Source organism: Lontra canadensis, unplaced genomic scaffold (assembly GCF_010015895.1).
Source record: "Lontra canadensis isolate GAN:19392208 unplaced genomic scaffold, GSC_riverotter_1.0 scaffold37, whole genome shotgun sequence".
Classification (NCBI taxonomy): Eukaryota; Metazoa; Chordata; class Mammalia; order Carnivora; family Mustelidae; genus Lontra; species Lontra canadensis.
Window position 1 is genome coordinate 8,472,453 of NW_022631031.1, and position 18,803 is coordinate 8,491,255.

General features: G+C 36.9%; 1 protein-coding gene across 2 annotated transcripts in view; it reads left to right on the forward strand.

The window, feature by feature from the left end:
* The window catches only part of IMPA1 (inositol monophosphatase 1), a 34,178-nt gene that overhangs the window by 4,908 nt on the left and 10,467 nt on the right, over positions 1-18,803 (forward strand). For both annotated transcript variants that reach the window (XM_032869116.1, XM_032869117.1), the window contains exons 4-7: positions 785-889; positions 2,418-2,463; positions 4,705-4,813; positions 6,533-6,641. In XM_032869116.1, coding sequence (XP_032725007.1) covers positions 785-889; positions 2,418-2,463; positions 4,705-4,813; positions 6,533-6,641 — 369 coding nt within the window. The remainder of the gene's footprint in view (positions 1-784; positions 890-2,417; positions 2,464-4,704; positions 4,814-6,532; positions 6,642-18,803) is intronic.

Sequence of the window (18,803 nt, forward strand, 5' to 3'; positions counted from 1 at the left end):
ACACTTATTATCTCAGAGTTTTCTAGGGTAAAGAATATGGGAATAGCTTGGCTGCATGGTTCTGGTCAGGGTCTCATAAAGTTACAGTCAAACTGCTGGTCAGAGCTATAGCATTTCAAGCCTCAACTAGGGCTAAAGGATTCATGTATGTGATTGTTGGTGACTTCGGTTCCTCAAGGGTTTTCTGCCAGCAGCTCCCCTCATTTCCTTGCCATTGGGCCTCTCCATGGAATAACTCTTGATGTTGTGACAACTTCCCCTGGGGCAAGAAGGGGAAAGGGACAGAGGGAGAAATAAAGATAGAAACCACAGTACCATTTTTGTGAACAAGTCTTCACAGTTGCATATTGTAACTTCTGCTTTGATTGTTGGTTGGAAAAGAGTCACTTGGTTCAAATTCATGCTCAAGGCAAGGGGTGTCAGGTTCTCCCTCTTAAAGAGAAGAGCATGAGAGAATGTGTAGAATTATTTTTTTAAAACCACCACATTTTCTTAGTAAGTTCTCATCTGCAACAAATGTGAGTGCATACTCACATGTGAGTGCCTTTACTTAACCCTGGTATTACATTTGAGAATCTGAATTTTATTTTTCACATGACTTTGCTCTGGAGGAAATAAAGTTTTCTCACTTTATCAGTCTGAAGGAAGAAGGAACAACAATAGAAAAGTGGTATATGGACTTTTGTTATGTATTTAAAGTAGACTCTGAATCTAAGGAAATATTTAGGTTTGAAAATCGCTGAATGCAGTGTGAAGATTTGGAATTTGTCAATCTTGCTTGTAGTTTCATTGGTGAGGAATCTGTGGCAGCTGGGGAAAAAAGTGTCTTAACTGACAGCCCTACATGGATCATTGACCCTATTGACGGGACAACAAATTTTGTACATAGGTATGTTTTTTAAAAATGTTAATATTGTAATTACTGTTTGCATATTAACTAAATGGACCCAGATACTTTAGAGAATTATATAATTTGTAGAGTGAAATGTATCTTGCAGAATTTTTATCAGATATGGAAGAGATGATGAAATATTCATGCTGTGGACTTAGGCAGTGAGGGGCCCTGTTCACCATTCTTTTTCTCACTGGTGGAGCCTGATAGAAATGTAAGCAAGCAGTATTGCTGCTTTGAGATTAAGGAACTAGTGGAGTCAGTTTTGGGGGTCATAGAGAGTGTTGTCTATATAGAGTGGGTTCAGTCCAGGAGAAGAAACTATTAAAAAGAGTGTGGGCTTTAGGATCAACAGACTTGGGCTTGATTTCAGATGCTTTTTTATAGGCTTTGTGACCTTAGGCAAGTTATTAATCTTTCTAAGCCTCAGTTGTTGTTTAATGTGTGAAATGGACATTTTGATGCTACCTTCCTTATAGAATGGTTTGTTCATGGGATTCAGTGAGTAATACTTTTATATAAGACCTTGTATAGTGCCTGGCACAAAGTCAGTATGTAACTCAGTATATTAGCACTAAAAGAAAACCTGAGGGATTTGCCAGTGACAGTTAAAATGGGTAGCCTAGTTTGTTGGGATTACACATAAATGTTATATTTGAAGTTGCTGTGTAGCTATACATACCTTTACTAGTACAGAATTGTTAAAGTCTGAAAAGCTAAGATCTAGAATTTATATGTGGAGTGTTAATGAATGTGGAAAGATGCTCATGACCTAACAAGATTCTAATACAGAGTGTATACTATGGTCCCATTTTTGTTAAAATGAAAATTATTAAATATTAAACTTTTTATTTTCAGTAGTTGAACACATTTTGTCTTATTTTGTTCATCTTGACTCTTGAGTAAAAAATTACAATGTATGTGTTCAAACTGTCATGCGGCCATAGCAATAGTTGTAGCTAACAGTTTACTTTTCACATGTGAAACTCCAAATTTGGTATTAAAGACAAGTAACAGTTTGTTCTGTACAATTTGATATCTGTGTTTATAGGTCCTGACTGTGGGAGAAATAACCAAAGGAAAGAGACTTCTTAACCATGAACAGTTATAAATTTTTTTAATTTTGTATTTTTTTGAAAAAAGTATTTTACAGTTACTATATTTGTGGCATTTGACATTCCAAAGATATAAAATGTCATGCAGTGCAAAGTGTCCCTCCACTTCTGACCCTAGTTTCTCAGGACCAGTCTCTGGAGGTGGCCACTGTTATCTGTTTCTTATGAATTCTTTCAAAGATGTTTCATGTCTGTAGAAGCTAGAAGCATCTTGAATGTATGTACGTATATCCATGTGCCACCTGTCCCCATAGTCTCTGCGTACTGTACACACTGTTCTGTGGGAGGAGGGTTGAAACTATATGAAAAATTCTCTAGTCATTTACATTATGAAAAAACATCTTTATTTAAAGTAATTTTTATCTTGGTTAACGTGTATATATATGTGTGTGTGTGTGTTTTTTTTTAAGATTTCCTTTTGTAGCTGTTTCAATTGGCTTCACTGTAAATAAAAAGGTATGCTGTTTAAATTTATAGTAAAATGCCTTGCTCTCATTTTCTAAGGAAGAGTACATAAATTTAGGTTTGTTTCTATATTCAGTTTATAGAGCTGCATTATTTCAAAGTAAGCTGCAGAACTGTTAGAATTGGCATGATACTTTTTCCAGTAAAGAAAATTTAATGTCCGAGAAGCAATAATTAAAAGGAAAAAATACAGACAAGTAACTGAAATACAATTCAGTTTTTAATCACCATTATATATGTGATAGAGTCAGATGTGATAGGAGCTGATGTGTGACCTGAAATGCTAGATGGAAGCGGTGGGATTTGAGCTAGGAATGCCTTAAGGTGTCTGTGAAGGGAGACTTTGAAAGACCAGAAAATGGTAGGGGCCAGAACATGGTTGGGAAATGCTGAGTATGTTCAGGAATCCAAATACTTGCTTTATCTGAAACCTAGTAGAATACAAGCTGTAGCTATTGCATTTCCTTGCTGTTTGGCTATTTGATTGATCCAACAATGAATGATGTTTACTAACATCTGACATACCTGACTTCCAGGAGCTTGTGATATATTTAATCAGTATGTATACAGGAGAGTTAAAAAATCTGTGAAAATAAAAACACATCTTTGGCACAGGGTTGCACTAATTAGTGAGAACTTCTGAAAGAAGCTAAAGGAGCCTTTACCCTGTAATCAGCCTTGGGCTATGTGCTGTCCCTGCTATTGCATCAACTCACAGTTCATGCATAAGTTAGATGTGCAGACAGATAAATACATAGTGGAACTATGAAACAAATGCTGTGAGAACATGAAGAGGGTGTATCCAGTTCTGCCCAAGAGTGGTTTGGGGAAAATTTTCATAACAGAAGGGGTCTTTAGAGTTTGGTCATGTGAGTTGGCTTTTAGAAAAGGAGGAATTTTTCAGATAAAGAAGAAACGGAGGAAAGTATTTTAATCAGAACAGCTTGGAGAAGAGCATGATGTGTGTAGGGAACGAGATGTTCATTATGAGTGAACTCTGAAAGTGGCAGGGGCAGAAATGATGAGGCGAGTTAGTTGTGGTTTTATTGTGAGGCACTGTGGCTTGTCTAGGCCAGAACATTTATTTTTAGGCTGTAGAAAACCAGTAGAGGTTCTTCAAGTACAGGGTGACAGATAATTCTAGCAATGCAGAGATCATACCAGAGGGGCAGGGTGGGTGATTCTAAACTAAGATGGGGCAGTGAGGGTGGTTGAGGAAATGCCAGAACCAAAAATAAACCCAAAATTTGAAGAAGACATTTGGGGAAGGAATGATGTGTGATCAGGTAATGAGTGATCTTTGACCTCTTTGGTTGAGGTTTCTGCAAGATTAATGGAAGCATAGGTTCTTCCCTGTGATAGTGTGGTTGTAGGTGGTACAGGCCACAGTTAAATGTGGTAGTTGAATTTATGAACTGAAAAGAACAAACCTCTAAGAATATAGACATCCAAGAAGGGGATGGAAGAAATGGAAGAGTGAACAAATCCTGACCTACACCACTTTTAAGGGTTGGACAGAGAACAAGGTCCTCAGAAAAAGTGATACAAAGACAGATTGGTGAAAGAGGTAGGACTACGTATACTGCCAGAAACATGGGAGTACTGGATTAAGTAATAAAGTATGGATGATGGTCAGCAGTCGCCAATATATGGTATTTGGTTAGTAGGAGGTCACAGGTAATCTCTTTCGGGGAAGTTTTGGAAGTGTGTGTGATCAGGGCAGAAGCCAAATTGTAATTTTTGTTAAGAGGAGAATAAAAGAGGTGAGGTATAGACTACCCTTTAGGCAGTGAAGGGAAAAGGAGAAGATAATATCTTGAAAATTTTGTGGGGGAGGTAGAAATTTGGTGTGAAAGTATCAGAATGGAAATCTGAGAGAAGGAGGCTCAGTTGGTAGAGGAGTATTTCAAAGACATTCGAGAGGGTTGGAATCAATATGGAAGGAAGATTCACCTTAGAAAGTAGGAAATACTTACCTGTCTGAGGCAGGAGGGTGAGAGGTCAAGGTGGGTCCTCTTAAGTTGAGAAATGGATGGGACAAGAGTCAGTGATTCAAGTCTGATGACCTCTTTCCTCTGTTTAAGCTGGAAATTAGCATTTTAAGTATCCCATAATAGTTATTTGAAAACATTCTCAGTATACAGATTTTTTTGTTACTGCCTTAAAAAAAAGTATTGATTTAATGATGAAAAATACTCAGGTTTGATAAAGGAAACTTTTTTCCTTCTGCAGATGGAATTTGGAGTGGTATACAGTTGCCTGGAGGATAAGATGTATACTGGCAGGAAAGGAAAAGGAGCCTTTTGTAATGGTCAAAAATTACAGGTTTCACAACAGGAAGGTAGGTTTATTCTCTCATTTTTGGTGTGGTTGATATTCTATACATGTTTTTCATTATTTTTGAGTTAACCAATGGAGTTCTCCTGGTTTTTAACAGATTCGTAAATTACGTGTCTTTTCCCTTTACATTTTTATTTCCACCACAATTTTGAATGTGGTAGTGGAACCAAGGAAGAAAGTATAATCCGGCAAACACCACTCAGACTCACCGGCTTGCTAAATGCTGGGGATAGAAAGATGAATAAGAATGGCTTCCTGCCCCTGTGAAGTTCATGGTTTATTGTTTCAGCCACTACATCTCAAATTCTTTGTCAAATTCCTCTGATCTGATGTCACTGGGACCAGTTGATAGACTGTAAATCTAGGGGAAAAAAGTCTGTTAATGTTGGGAATCATTAAAAATGAGGTCTGTACATTTTTTGTGACCTTGATGATTGGCATTTTGTCTTCTATGTGACAGCTCATTGAACTTTTGAGTCCCTTTTTTTCCATAAACCATGTCCAAAATTTCCCACAGTTTGTACTTCAGATTCTTTTAAGTGCAGCAAGAACTTAAACATACTTGCAAATCAATCTAAGTTCAGAATCCCCCTACACTTTTATAATTTTTTCCTCAGACACTGAAGTTGAGAGCAGATTTTTAGTTCCTTTTCTTTTTATTGAACTCTAAGACCCTAAAGATTGGGACATATCCTAATTTTTAAGATAACATGTGAAAAAACATGCATCTTATCAAAGTGCTGAGTGAAATAAGTCAAGCAGAGAGAGTCAGTTATCATATGGTTTCATTTACTTGTGGAGCATAAGGAATAACATGGAGGAAATGGGAGATGGAGAAGAGAAGTGAGTTGGGGGAAATCGGAGGGGGAGACAAACCATGAGAGACTGTGGACTCTAAGAACAAACTGAGGGTTTTGGAGGGGAGGGGGATGAGGGGTTGGGTGAGCCTGGTGCTGAGTATTAAGGAGGGCTTGTATTGCATGGAACACTGGGTGGGGTGCATAAACAATGAATCTTGGAACACTGAAAAAAAAATTTAAAAAAATTGAAGCATTTCAAATGCAAAAAAAAAGAAAAGTAATGTGGTAGCTTTTGTAGAAACTAAACGTTTCCCTTTTTATAATTTTTTTGCATTTTATAATTCTTAATTAGATTATCAGATTATTAGAAGAAACAGTAATTGTGAACATGTTTAGAACAGTTGGTGGAAGGAGATGAAGTGTAGGGTACGCTACACAGGGAGTCTCTTAGCCAAAGGTGTTGAGTGTGTTATGAGCTTCAATCATGTTGTTTCAAAGACGGAATGGAAAGCATTGGGTAATCCATCAATTTAGTAAATGGAGGTCAGCCACCATTCAGTTTAAACTTTTGTTTTATTTCAAACCGATATTTAAATTATTTATTTTGTAAATTCTTTTTAAATATTTAAGGTATTTGCTTATTTCCCACTAAAGGTATCATGCATGCAAGCAAATTGGTTATATTTTATATTTTGGGGGGATGTTCAAAGAAGCAGACTCCTTGATTATGAAAACAACCACTTAAGGATAATAAATTTATCAGAATTTTAATACTTCAAGGCTTAGAATGAAAGAAATATGGTACAACTAGGACGAGGAATGAAAATGGTCCTATTTTATTTTGAATTACAAGGATCACATTTTTTAATCAGAGTTCTTATTACTAAACTTTAGTGATTATTTAAAACATTTTCTTTTAGATATTACCAAATCACTTTTGGTGACAGAGTTTGGCTCTTCCAGAACACCAGAGACTATAAGAATTGTTCTTTCTAATCTGGAAAAGCTTTTGTGCATTCCTATTCATGGGTAAGCTCTTTTCATTTCTTCCCTAAAGTTCCAGAGAATTTAACCTTTTCAGAATAAATTTTCCATTAACAGGCTTGGGATCACTCCCATAATTATAATTTTGTAATATAATTTAAAAAACTTTTTTATCTGAGAACAATTTCAAACTTAACAAAATTTGCAGAAATAATGGGAAAAAAAAGGATACTCTTTACTCAGATTCACCTGTTAACATTTTATTCCATTTGCTTTATCATCTCATCATTTCCTTTGTGTGTGTGTGTGTGTGTGTGTGTGTGTGTGTGTATACATGAATGCGTGCATACACGAGTGGATATACACCTTTTATCCTCTGGACTGTTTTAGGGTAAATTACGTATATTATGGCTCCAAAATACTTCAATTTTATTTCCTGAGATTGGGGATTTTTTTTCATGACCACAATACAATTGTTGACTTTATAAATTTACATTTTATCTAATCTACCATCAATATTTAGTTTCTGCAGTTGACCTAATAATGTCTTTTGTAGCATTTTCTTCCTCCAGTGCAAGTCAGTGTAGGGTCAAGCATGAATATAGTTGTCACATCTCTTCAGTCACTTTTGATCTGAATATTTCCACAGCCTAAGAAATTACCCACTTCCTCTCAGTTTTCAAATTATTTTCATAGAAGAATACAAGCTAGACTCTTATAATTTCTTTCAGGTTTCTATCAATAGTTACTTCTCCCTTGTTACTTGTTCTTTTTTATAGTTGTGCTTTTTTCTTTTTGGAAATCTTAATTAAATTACTTAGTGTTTTGTCATTTTTTTCCTCCTAGAGAGCCAGGATTATGATTTATTAATCTGATATACAGTTTTTCTCCTGTCTTGAATTTATTTTTATTCTTTAATTTTTTTTATTAATATAAGTGTTTAGGCTATGAATTTTTATCTTACTGCTGTTTTAAATGTATCCCACAGATAATAATATGTAGGGTTTTCATTAATTATTTTTCACAAAATCTGTAATTTGTATTTCCTCTTTCACCTGAGAGTTGTGTTCTTAAATTTAAATAAGGAATATTTTTAATTTTAGTAGTTTTATTACATTATAATGAATCTGCTGTTGAGCTTACTAATATTTTGTTTGTGCCTAGTATATGATTAATTTTGGGGACAGTTCTGTACATATTAAAAAAAAAGTATATTCTCCATTATTAGGGTATAGTATTTGATATATAGCCTAAAGATGAACCTTATTATGTTGTTTATTTTTTTGTCTACTTTACCTGTCTTATACATTGGTCTTAGTTTTTTGCTTGACTTTAGGAAAGGACGGCAAGCATAGCTCATATATAGCTCATCCTCTATAGATTCCTTGAGAAGAGCACATGTGCATAAGACTCCATGAGTTCTAGCACATTCCGTACTGTTTTTCTTTGGCCTTGAAACTTGAACAGCTTGGCTGGATATAATATCCTTAAGAAACAGTATGAACTAAATGTCTTGAAAAGGCTGTTTTACTGTTGCCTTGCTTTGTATGTTGCTTTTGAGAAATCTGATGCCATTCTAATTTTCTTGGCTTTTAAATTCATATTTTGGGATGCCTGGGTGGCTCAGTTGGTTAAACGTCTGACTTTGGCTTAGGTCATGATCCCAGGGTCCTGGGGTCCAGTCCCACATCAAGCTCCTTCCTCAGCAGAGAGCCTGCTTCTCCCTCTGCCTGCCGCTCCCCCTGCTTGTGTGTGCTTGTTCACATGTGCATTCTCTTTCTCTCGGACAAATAAATAAGTCTTAAAAAAAAAAAAATCATGTTTTACTTGGAGACTCTGAGAATTTTTTTTTCTTTTAATCTTCCATGGCTAATAGCTTTACAAGGACAGATCTTGGAATTGCCCATTCTGGCAGAATTTCATCCTTTAACATGTATATTCAGGTCTTTTTTCATCCAGGATAATTTTTTTGAGTTACAGTTTTAAATACTAGTTCAGTTCTCATTTTCATTTTCTGTTCTGTTTTCATTTTCATCAGGGCACTAGTAGGAATGCTGTTTCCTTTGTGTCTTCTTTTTCAGCTACTCTCTCTCTAGCCCTTTTTACTACTTTCCTGTATTTCCTTTCTTCATTGCCTTTGATTAGATTTTTATTGGCATATGTTGTCCTTCAGGTACCTTGTGATTGGGATTTCATTCCTGATTTAATTTTGTCTCTCCCCTCCGCCACCTTTTCTGGGTTCACTCATTTTTTTTTCTTTCTTTCTCCACACCCTCCCCCCACAGTTTCTGCAGTAGTTTTTGTATTTCTCATTTAACACCCTCCCCTGCCCCTATATTTACAAATATTTATTTGAGGATATTTAATTCAGGTTGGATTGATTTCATTTTCAGTTTTTTATAGCTTCATTGTTGAGTTTTGGGGGGAGACTGTATCAGGCAAAAAAAAAAAAAAAATCCCAAATACTTTCATTAGCAAATACCTGATATTTTATAGTAGTTTTATGTGATTATGGTCTCTTTTTTTCTATTCTGTTTTATTTTGTGACCAGGGTTTCTGGTGCCTGTTTTTCTGTCAGTTCTGACCTTCTGTACAATTTCCTTTCTGATAATCTATTAAATTGTGGTGGGCGGTGAGGGTTGGCCTGTCTTATTTCTCTTTCATTTCTGTAGGATCCTTATTTTTTCATGCCTAATTCTTTTCCATCAATTCTTTGTCTAAAAGAGGTGCCACCTCTCTCCCTTTTTTTTTTTTTTTGCAATAAATTACACATTATTTTAGTTTCAAGTATACAGAATAGTGATTTCATATTTGGATATATTGTGAAACGATCACCACAGTAAGTCTAGTTAACATCACCACATACAGATTTTGTTCATCTTGTGAGAACTTTTAAGATCTACTTTCTTAGCAACTTTCAAATATGCAGTACAGTATTACTAACTGTAGTTACTGTGTAGTATATCCCCATGACTTATTTTATAACTGGAAATTTGTACCTTTGGATCTCCTTTACCCATTTTGCCAATCCCCTAAACCTCCCACCCCTGGCACCCACCAATATGTTCTCTAAGAGATCAGTTGTTTTTTTTTATCCTGTTTTGTTTTTAGATTGCACATATATGTAGAATAACCAATCTTACCTGACTCTCCCCAAGAAGTATAGCTTCCTTGTGGCTGTGAGTTGAGGTTCTACTTTTTTTCCCAGCCCCTTCCCTGTAGCAGGACTATGAATTAGCAATCCTTACATGTTGTTCAGCATTTTTATGTTTGTCTCACTTTTTTTTTTAAATTAACGTATAATGTATTATTTGCCCCAGGGGTACAGGTCTGTGAATCATCAGGCTTACACATTTCACAGGACTCACCATCGCACATACTCTTCCCAGTGTCCATAACCCAGCCACCCTTTCCCTACCTCCCCACCCCCCAGCAACCCTCAGTTTGTTTCGTGTGATTAAGAGTCTTTTATGGTATGTCTATCTCCTGATCCCATCTTGTTTCATTTTTGCCTTTCTGACCCCCCAAAGCCCCCCACCCTTCCTCTCAATTTCCTCGTATCAGTGAGATCATGTGATAATTGTCTTTCTCATTGAGTTCTTTCGCTCAGCATAATACCCTCTAGTTCCATCCATGTCGTTGCAAATGGCAAGATTTCATTTCTTTTGATGACTACATAGTATTTCATTGTATATATATACCACATCTTCTTTATCTGTTCATCTGTTGATGGACATCTAGGTTCTTTCCATAGTTTGGCTATTGTGGACATTGCTGCTCTAAACATTTGGGTGCACGTGCCCCTTTGGATCACTATATTTATATCTTTAGGGTAAATACCCAGTAGTGCAATTACTGGGTCATAGGGTGGCACTATTTTCAACTTTTTGAGGAACCTCCATACTGTTTCCCAGAGTGGTTGCACCAGCTTACGTTCCCACCAATTGTGTAGGAGGGTTCCCCTTTCTCTGCATCCTCACCAACACCTGTCATTTCCTGACTTGTTAATTTTAGCCATTCTGACTGGTGTGAGGTAGTATCTCACTGTGGTTTTGATTTGTATTTCCCTGATGCCGAGTGATATGGAACACTTTTTCATGTGTCTGTTGGCCGTTTGGATGTCTTCTTTGGAGAAATGTCTGTTCATGTCTTCTGCCCATTTCTTGATTGGATTCTTTGTTCTTTAACTGTTGAGTGTGAGAAGTTCTTTATAGATTTTAGATACCAGTCCTTTATCTGATATGTACTTGCAAATATCTTCTCCCATTCTGTCAGTTGTCTTTTGGTTTTGCTGACTGCTTCCTTTGCTGTGCGAAAGCTTTGATCTTGATGAAGTCCCAAAAGTTCATCTTTGTCCTTGCTTCCCTTGCCTTTGGTGATGTCTCTAGGAAAAAGTTACTGCGACTGAGGTTGAAGAGGTTGCTGCCTGTGTTCTTTTCAAGGATTTTGATGGATCTCTGTCTCACACTGAAGTCTTCCATCCATTTTGAGTCTATTTTTGTGCGTGATGTAAAGAAATGGTCCAGTTTCATTCTTCTGCATGTGATTGTCAATTTTCCCAGCACCATTTGTTGAAAAGACTGTCTTTTTTCCATTAGACATTCTTTCCTGCTTTGTTGAAGATTAATTGACTGTAGAATTTAGGGTCCATTTCTGGGCTCTCTATTCTGTTCCATTGATCTATGTGTCTGTTTTGTGCCAGTACCATACTGTCTTGATGATATCAGCTTTGTAATAGAGCTTGAAGTCTGGAATTGTGATGCCACCAACTTTGGCTTTCTTTTTCAGCATTCCTCTGGCTATTTGGGGACTTTTCTGGTTCCATATAAATTTTAGGATTATTTGTTCCATTTCTTTGAAAAAAAATGATGGTATTTTGATAGGGATTGCATGAAATGTGTAGATTGCTTTAGGTAGCATAGACATTTTCACAATATTTATTCCTCCAGTCCTTGAGCATGGAACGTTTTTCCATTTCTTTGTGTCTTCCTCAATTTCTTTCATGAGTACTTTATAGTTTTCTGATTACAGATCTTTTGCCTCTTTGGTTAGGTTTATTCCTAGGTTTTCATAGATGGCTTTGATGATATTGAAATATGTACCCTCTGTCCCTACACTTTGAAGAGTTTTGATCAAGAAAGGATGCTGTACTTTGTCAAATGCTTTTTCAGCATCTATTGAGAGTATCATATGGTTCTTGTTCTTTCTTTAATTAATGTATTGTATCACATTGGTTGATTTGTGGATGTTGAACCAACCTTGCAGCCCAGGAATAAATCTCACTTGGTCGTGGTGAATAATCCTTTTAATGTACTGTTGGATCCTATTGGCTAACATTTTGGTGAGAACTTTCACATCTGTGTTCATCAAGGATATTGATCTGTAATTCTCCTTTTTGATGGGTTCTGTCTGGTTTTGGGATCATGGTAATGCTGGCCTCATAAAATGGGTTTGGAAGTTTTCCTTCTATTTTTTTAGAACAGTCTCAGGAGAATAGGTATTAATTCTTTAAATGTTTGGTAGAATGCCCCTGGGAAGCCATCTGGCCCTGGGCTGTTGTCTCTTGGGAGACTTTTGTTGACTGCTTCAATCTCCTTACTGGTTATAGGTCTGTTCAGGGTTTCTATTTCTTCCTGGTTCTGTTTTGGTAGTTTATATGTCTCTGGGAATGAATCCATTTCTTCCAGATTGTCATATTTGCTGGTGTAGAGTTGCTCATAATATGATCTTATAGTTGTTTGTATTTCTTTGGTGTTGGTTGTGATCTCTCCTCTTTCATTTGTGATTTTATTAATTTGGGTCCTTTCTCTTTTCTTTTTGATAAGTCTGGCCAGGGGTTTATCAGTCTTTTTCAATTCTTTCAAAGAACCAGCTCCTAGTTTTGTTGATTTGTTCTACTGTTCTTTTGGTTTCTATTTCATTGATTTCTGCTCTGATCTTTATTATTTCTCTTCTCCGTCTAGGTTTAGGCTTTCTTTGCTCTTCTTTCTCCAGCTCCTTTAGGTTGTAGGGTTAGGTTGTGTACTTGAGACCTTTCTTGTTTCTTTTTTTTTTTTTTTTTTTTAAGATTTTATTTATTTGTCAGAGAGAGAGAGGGAGAGAGAGCTAGCACAGGCAGACAGAATGGCAGGCACCTTTCTTGTTTCTTGAGAAAGGCTTGTATTGCTATATACTTTCCTCTCAGGACCGCCTTTGCTGTGTCCCAAAGATTTTGAACAGTTGTATTTTAATTTTCATTTGTTTCCATGAATTTTTTCAGTTCTTCTTTAATTTCCTGGTTGACCCATTCATTCTTTAGTAGGATGCTCTTTAGCCTCCATGTATTTGAGTTCTTTCCAACTTTCCTCTTGTGATTGAGTTCTAGCTTCAGAGCATTGTGGTCTGACAATAGGCAGGGAATGATCCCAATCCTCTGGTACTTGTTGAGACCTGATTTGTGATCTAGGATGTGATCTATTCTGGAGAATATTCCATGTGCACTAGAGAAGAATGTGTATTCTGTTGCTTTGGGATGGAATGTTCTGAGTATATCTGTGATGTCCATCTGGTCCAATGTGTCATTTAAAGCCTTTGTTTCCTTGTTGATCTCTTGCTGAGATGATCTATCCATTTCAGGGGGGGGTGTTAAAGTCCCCTACTATTACTGTATTATTGTTGATGTGTTTCTTTGCTTTTGTAATTAATTGGTTTATATAATTGGCTGCTCCCATGTTAGGGACATAGATGTTTAAAATTGTTAGATCTTGTTGGACAGACCCTTTAAGTATGATATAGTGTCCTTCTTCATCTCTTATTATAGTCCTTGGCTTAAAATCTAATTGATATGATATAAGGATTGCCACTCCTGCTTTCTTTTGATGTCCATTAGCATGGTAAATTGTTCTCTGCCCCCTCACTTTAAATCTGGAAGTGTCTTTGGGTCTAAAATGAGTTTCTTGCAGACGGCATATCAATGGGTCTTGTTTTTTTATCCATTCTGATACCCATTGTCTTTTGATTGGGGCATTTAGCCCATTTACATCCAGGGTAACTATTGAAAGTTATGAATTTAGTGCCCTTGTATTGCCTGTAAGGTGACTGTTACTGTATATTGTTTCCTTTCCCTTTGGGTCTGTTACTTTTAGGCTCTCTCTTTGCTTAGAGGACCCCTTTCAATATTTCCTGTAGGGCTGGTTTGGTGTTTACAAATTCTTTTAATTTTTGTTTGTCCTGGAAGCTTTTTATCTCTCCATTTTCAATCATAGCCTAGCTGGATATAGTATTCTTGGCTGCATATTTTTCTCATTTAGTGCTCTGAATATATCATGCCAGTCCTTTCCGGCCTGCCAGGTCTCTGTGGATAGGTCTGCTGCCAATGCAATATTTCTTCTGTTGTTATGTTACAGACCTCTTGTCCTGAGCTGCTTTCAAAATTTTCTCTTTGCCACTGAGATGTTTTACTATTAGATGATGGGATGCGGACCTATTTTATTGATTTTGAGGGGGGTTCTCTGTGCCCTCCTGGATTTTGATGCTTGTTCCCTTCACCAAATTAGGGAAATTCTCTGCTATAATTTGCACCAATATACCTTCTGCCCCTCTCTCTCTTCTTCTTCTGGGATCCCAATTATTCTACTATTGTTTTGTCTTATAGTATCACTTATCTCTCATATTCTCCCTTCACAGTCCAGTAGTTGTTTATCTCTCTTTTTCTCAGCTTCTTTGTTCTCCATCATTTGGTCTTCTATATCACTAAATCTCTCTTTTGCTTCACTCATCCTAGTAGTAGGAGCCTCCATTTTTTATTGCACCTTTTTAATAGCTTTTTTTATTTCAACTCGGTTAGGTTTTAGTTCTTTTATTTCTCCAGAAAGGGATTTTGTTTCTCCAGAAAGGGATTCTCTAGTGTCTGTCATGCTTTTTTTGAGCCCAGCTAGCACCCTCATAATCGTTATTCTGAACTCTGGTTCACATCTTACTAATGTCCATATTGATTAAGTCAGTCACTGTCAGTATTTCCTCTTGTTCTTTTTTTTGAGGTGAGTTTTCTACCGTCATTTTACCCAGATAAGAATAGATGAATAAGAGGACAAAATACTAAAAGGGTAGCAACGACCCGAGAAAAATGTACACTAAGCCAATTGGAAGAGACCCGAAACTGGAGGGAGAAGAAAGGGGGAAAAAAAAAAAAAGATTAGGCTGGTGAATAGAACAGAGCCACCACTTGATTTTGGGTGTATTTTGGTCTGTTAGAAGAGATTTTAAAGAAAGAAAAAACTTATATATATACACAAAAATAAGGGTAAACATGGTGAAGGGTTGGAATATGACTGTAAAGATGAAAATTCAAAATGATTCTGAAAAAGGAATTGATAAGAGGTTGGTTGGAAAAAGGGGAAAAAAAAAGAGAGAATGTGATCAGGCTGGAGAGTAGAACAAAGCCATGTGCTAGATTTAGGGTATATTTTGATCTATTAGAAGAAATTGTATCCCAAATTTTTAAAGAAAAAAAATCCTTTCTGTGTACAAAAAATAAGGTTAAATACAATGAAGGCATAGAATATGACTATAACAATGAAAATTTAATAAGATTTTTTTAAAAGGTATTGATAAGATATAATCATTAAAAACCATATAAATAGGAAAGAGGAAAAGTTAAAAAAGTAGAATAAGAAAAAAATAAAATTTATAAAAGTTAACTTTGAAAGACTTAAGGATCTTGGGAAAAAAGCCATGCATTCTATGTGTTGTTTTCCCCTAGCTCTGGAGTTCTGCAGTTCTCATTGATCAGTGAGCTTGGTCTTGGATGGATGTTCTTGCTGCTCTTCTGATGGAGGGGCCTTTTGCAGTGATTCTCAACTGTCTTTGCCTGAGGCGGAATTGCACCGCCCTTGCCAAGGGCCGGGCTAAGTAATCTACTTGGGTTTGCTCTTGGGAGCTTTTGTTCCCTGAATGCTCTCCATACAGCTTTGGAAGAGAATGAGGATGGCAGCATCCCAGTCTCCAGCCCATAGGAGCCCAGAGCTCAGGGCCTCACTCCTCAGTACACCCTCAGAGAAAAGCAGTCACTCCCTCCCATCTCCCTGATCTCCGGCCACACTCTGTGCTCATCCCGCCTGTGACTGTGTTTCTATGTCTGGTGCATTTGGACTTTCCAAACCCCATTTGGACTTTCCAAACCCAGCAGCTTCCTGCAGTGTGCTCCTGGGCTGCTCCTCCCAGAGGAGGAAGGAGGGGTTCTTTCTGGATCTGCCACTTGTAGGGTCCCTACTGGAAGAGCAGTGGCTTGACTGTGCCTCGGATCTCAGATCAAGGTAACCCCGAGCTGAGATTGCACTCCTTAGCTCCATGTCTGTAGCCGGCTTTCCTGCTCTGATACCTGGGAGCTTTGCCACACCCAGGCACCCCTGGTCTTTCTGTCACCCTGCGGGTCCTGAAACCACACTGTCCCTCCAAGGGCTCTACCCACCCCGCTTAGCCTCTGGAACTACATCCTTCAGTGGAGCATACTTATAAAAGTTCCAATTTTGTGCTCTGTCACTTGCCAGGAGCTGGCCTCTCCCACCATGGTCTATCATCCCATCGCTTTGGATTCACTTCTCTGCATGCCCTACCACCATCCGGAAAGTAGTTGATTTTCTATTCCTAGAATTGCTGCTCTTCTATCTCCTGTTGAGTTTGTAGGTGTTCAGAATGGTTTGATAACTATCAAGCTGAACTCCTGGGACATTATGATATTTCAGTCTTCTACTCTTCCGCCATCTTGCTTCCTCTCCTCACTTTCTCTTTCTTAAGGTAGCTTTGTCTGTGTTCCCTCTGGCTCTTCTGCTCCCTTTTCCTCCTTGTGACAGAGTCTTTTCTGCCTCCCTCCCAACTCTGTATCCTCAAGCTTGCAGTGCTCTATTAGGATTTTTCTGTTTTCCCTCTAGTTACAGAGAAATTATGTTTTCTAGTTCCTAGAATTGCTGAAGGAATGGTTCCTATAGGTTTTACTTGTCCTCGTTGATTTTATTTTTATTTTGGGAGGAAGATAATAGTTTTAAATCAGAATGCTACTATTATGTTCCAAACCTCAGAGTCCTTCTATAATGGAAGTTTTGTAGATGAAGAAATTAAAAGCAAATATTAAACAGGTATATACATTTGTCCTTAAAAGAGAAGCTAGAGTTTTGAGGTTCTTAAATTTAGTATAGTTAATGTGTATGTTAAGTAGAATTCTCCTGACCTTTATTATGGTTGTTTTCATGAAGAAAAATAGAGAAAAATAATAACCACAGATTTGGGGGATTTTATTTCTCTACCAATTATGCCTACCTTTTGCCTTCTGAAAATATTGACTTAAAAGACTCTTAGAACTGACCAATGAACATCTGATAATCCAGACTTATTTGTAGATGACTTGACTGAGGTTCAGAGAGGTAAAGTGACTGTCTGAGATCACACAGGTAGATGGAGATGTGACTAGAACCCTGGCTTCCAGACCATTTCTCTGTCTCCAACATTAGATTTTCGTTTTAGGAGTCCGGACATTACATGTACAGTTTGGCCTGATACAAACTATAATTCTAGGCTATAGATCTGTGATCTGTTTTGTAATAAGTAAAGTAAAAAAAGTTCCTGTCAAGAAAGTATAGGACCTAGGGGTGCCTGGCTTCTTCAGTCTAGAGCATGCAACTCTTACTCTTGGGGTTATGAGTTCAAGCCCCACATTGGGCATGTGGCCTACTTAAAAAGAAGAAGAAGAAAAGAAGGTATATAATGTCGAATGATGTCGTTGAGGGAAGAGCAATATGATTAAAAAAGCCTGTAGCTACAGCACTATTTTAAAGCAAGGACTTTAACTGCAGGCAATAAAATGTTTATGTTATTCATGAAAGAGCTATAAGTGCTTTATAACTTTAACCTTTTCTATTTCCATGGTCTGAAGTAAAAACTAAACAGTGCCCTTTTATTTTTGTATTTTCTTAAAGATAGAGCAAGGAAAATATTGCCAAGAAGTGCTGACTTAACTGATTTCTTTCTGTGATCTTTTGCATTCTGCTGATTTTTTCAGTGTGAATTTGGAAGGGTTATTTACACATGCACATGCACATGAAAGTAAAGAGAGTTATAATTTGAATGAATGTCTTAAGTAGAAACAGTCTAATAAGTTCCTAACTAGTAAATGATAGTTATGTAGCAAAGTTAAATCATTACAGGTCTATTTCCTTTAGTTTAATTTTTAGGGACTGGTTTAGGTAAAATGCACATCCATTTGCTTCTGTAATGTTTTCTGGCATCATGGTTTACGGAATAATTTCATCTTAAATATAGTCTTTGAGGACTTTTCAGATGTTCGGCACTCTCCTGCATATATTTATTATAACCATAACAACAGTGTCCAGAGTAAGTTGGTATCCCCATTTTGATGAAAAGAAAAGTAAAACTTGAAGAGGAAACTTTCTCAAGATTACAGTTTTAAGCAGCTAAGTAGGGGTGCAAACTCAAATCTCTGTGATACCGAAGATAGTCCTTTTTTACTTTATGCCATAAATTCTCTAGATGGATCAGACTAAGATAGGATTCAGAACACATTTGTAAAATCTATACCACAGTCTTGATTATTTGATAATTAAGTACTCTCTGGCAGCATTTATCCTTAAAAGAATATGTTCTTTTCTGACTATCAGGCCCCTTGCCTGAGAGCCTCTGATATTTATTAGAAATGAACAGAAGCATTGCCAGTAGGTAGCAGTATTGTTCTTCCAGCCTACAGTTCTATCTCTGAATAGAAATACCAAGGGGTCATTTATGAAAGAGCTTGATATTTGCTTTCTAGGACATGAGCTATGAATGATCACATATCCCATGAGAAACGGGGAAAATTCCATATGCCATTCTTTATATAAACTATCAAAAGCCACTAAAGTTAATTTGGTTTTATGTATTTGAAAAGCAGTCAGATGTCTGTTTAACATTTGTCACTAGTTCTTTCTTAAATCTGATATGCAGTAAGAGGCAGGAAAGCATATCTGGAATCAAAGGCATCACATAATTTTAATCTTTTTTAAAAATTGATTTGGTGTAAACATGTCTCATTTTTAATCATATTTTGGTGGAGTCTTTAGGGTGTTCTATGTACAGTATCTGGGCAGCTGCCAGTAGTGACAGTTTTACTTCTTCGTTACCAATTTGGATGCCTTTTATTTCTTTATCTTGTGTGACTATTGTAACTGGGGCTCCCAGTAT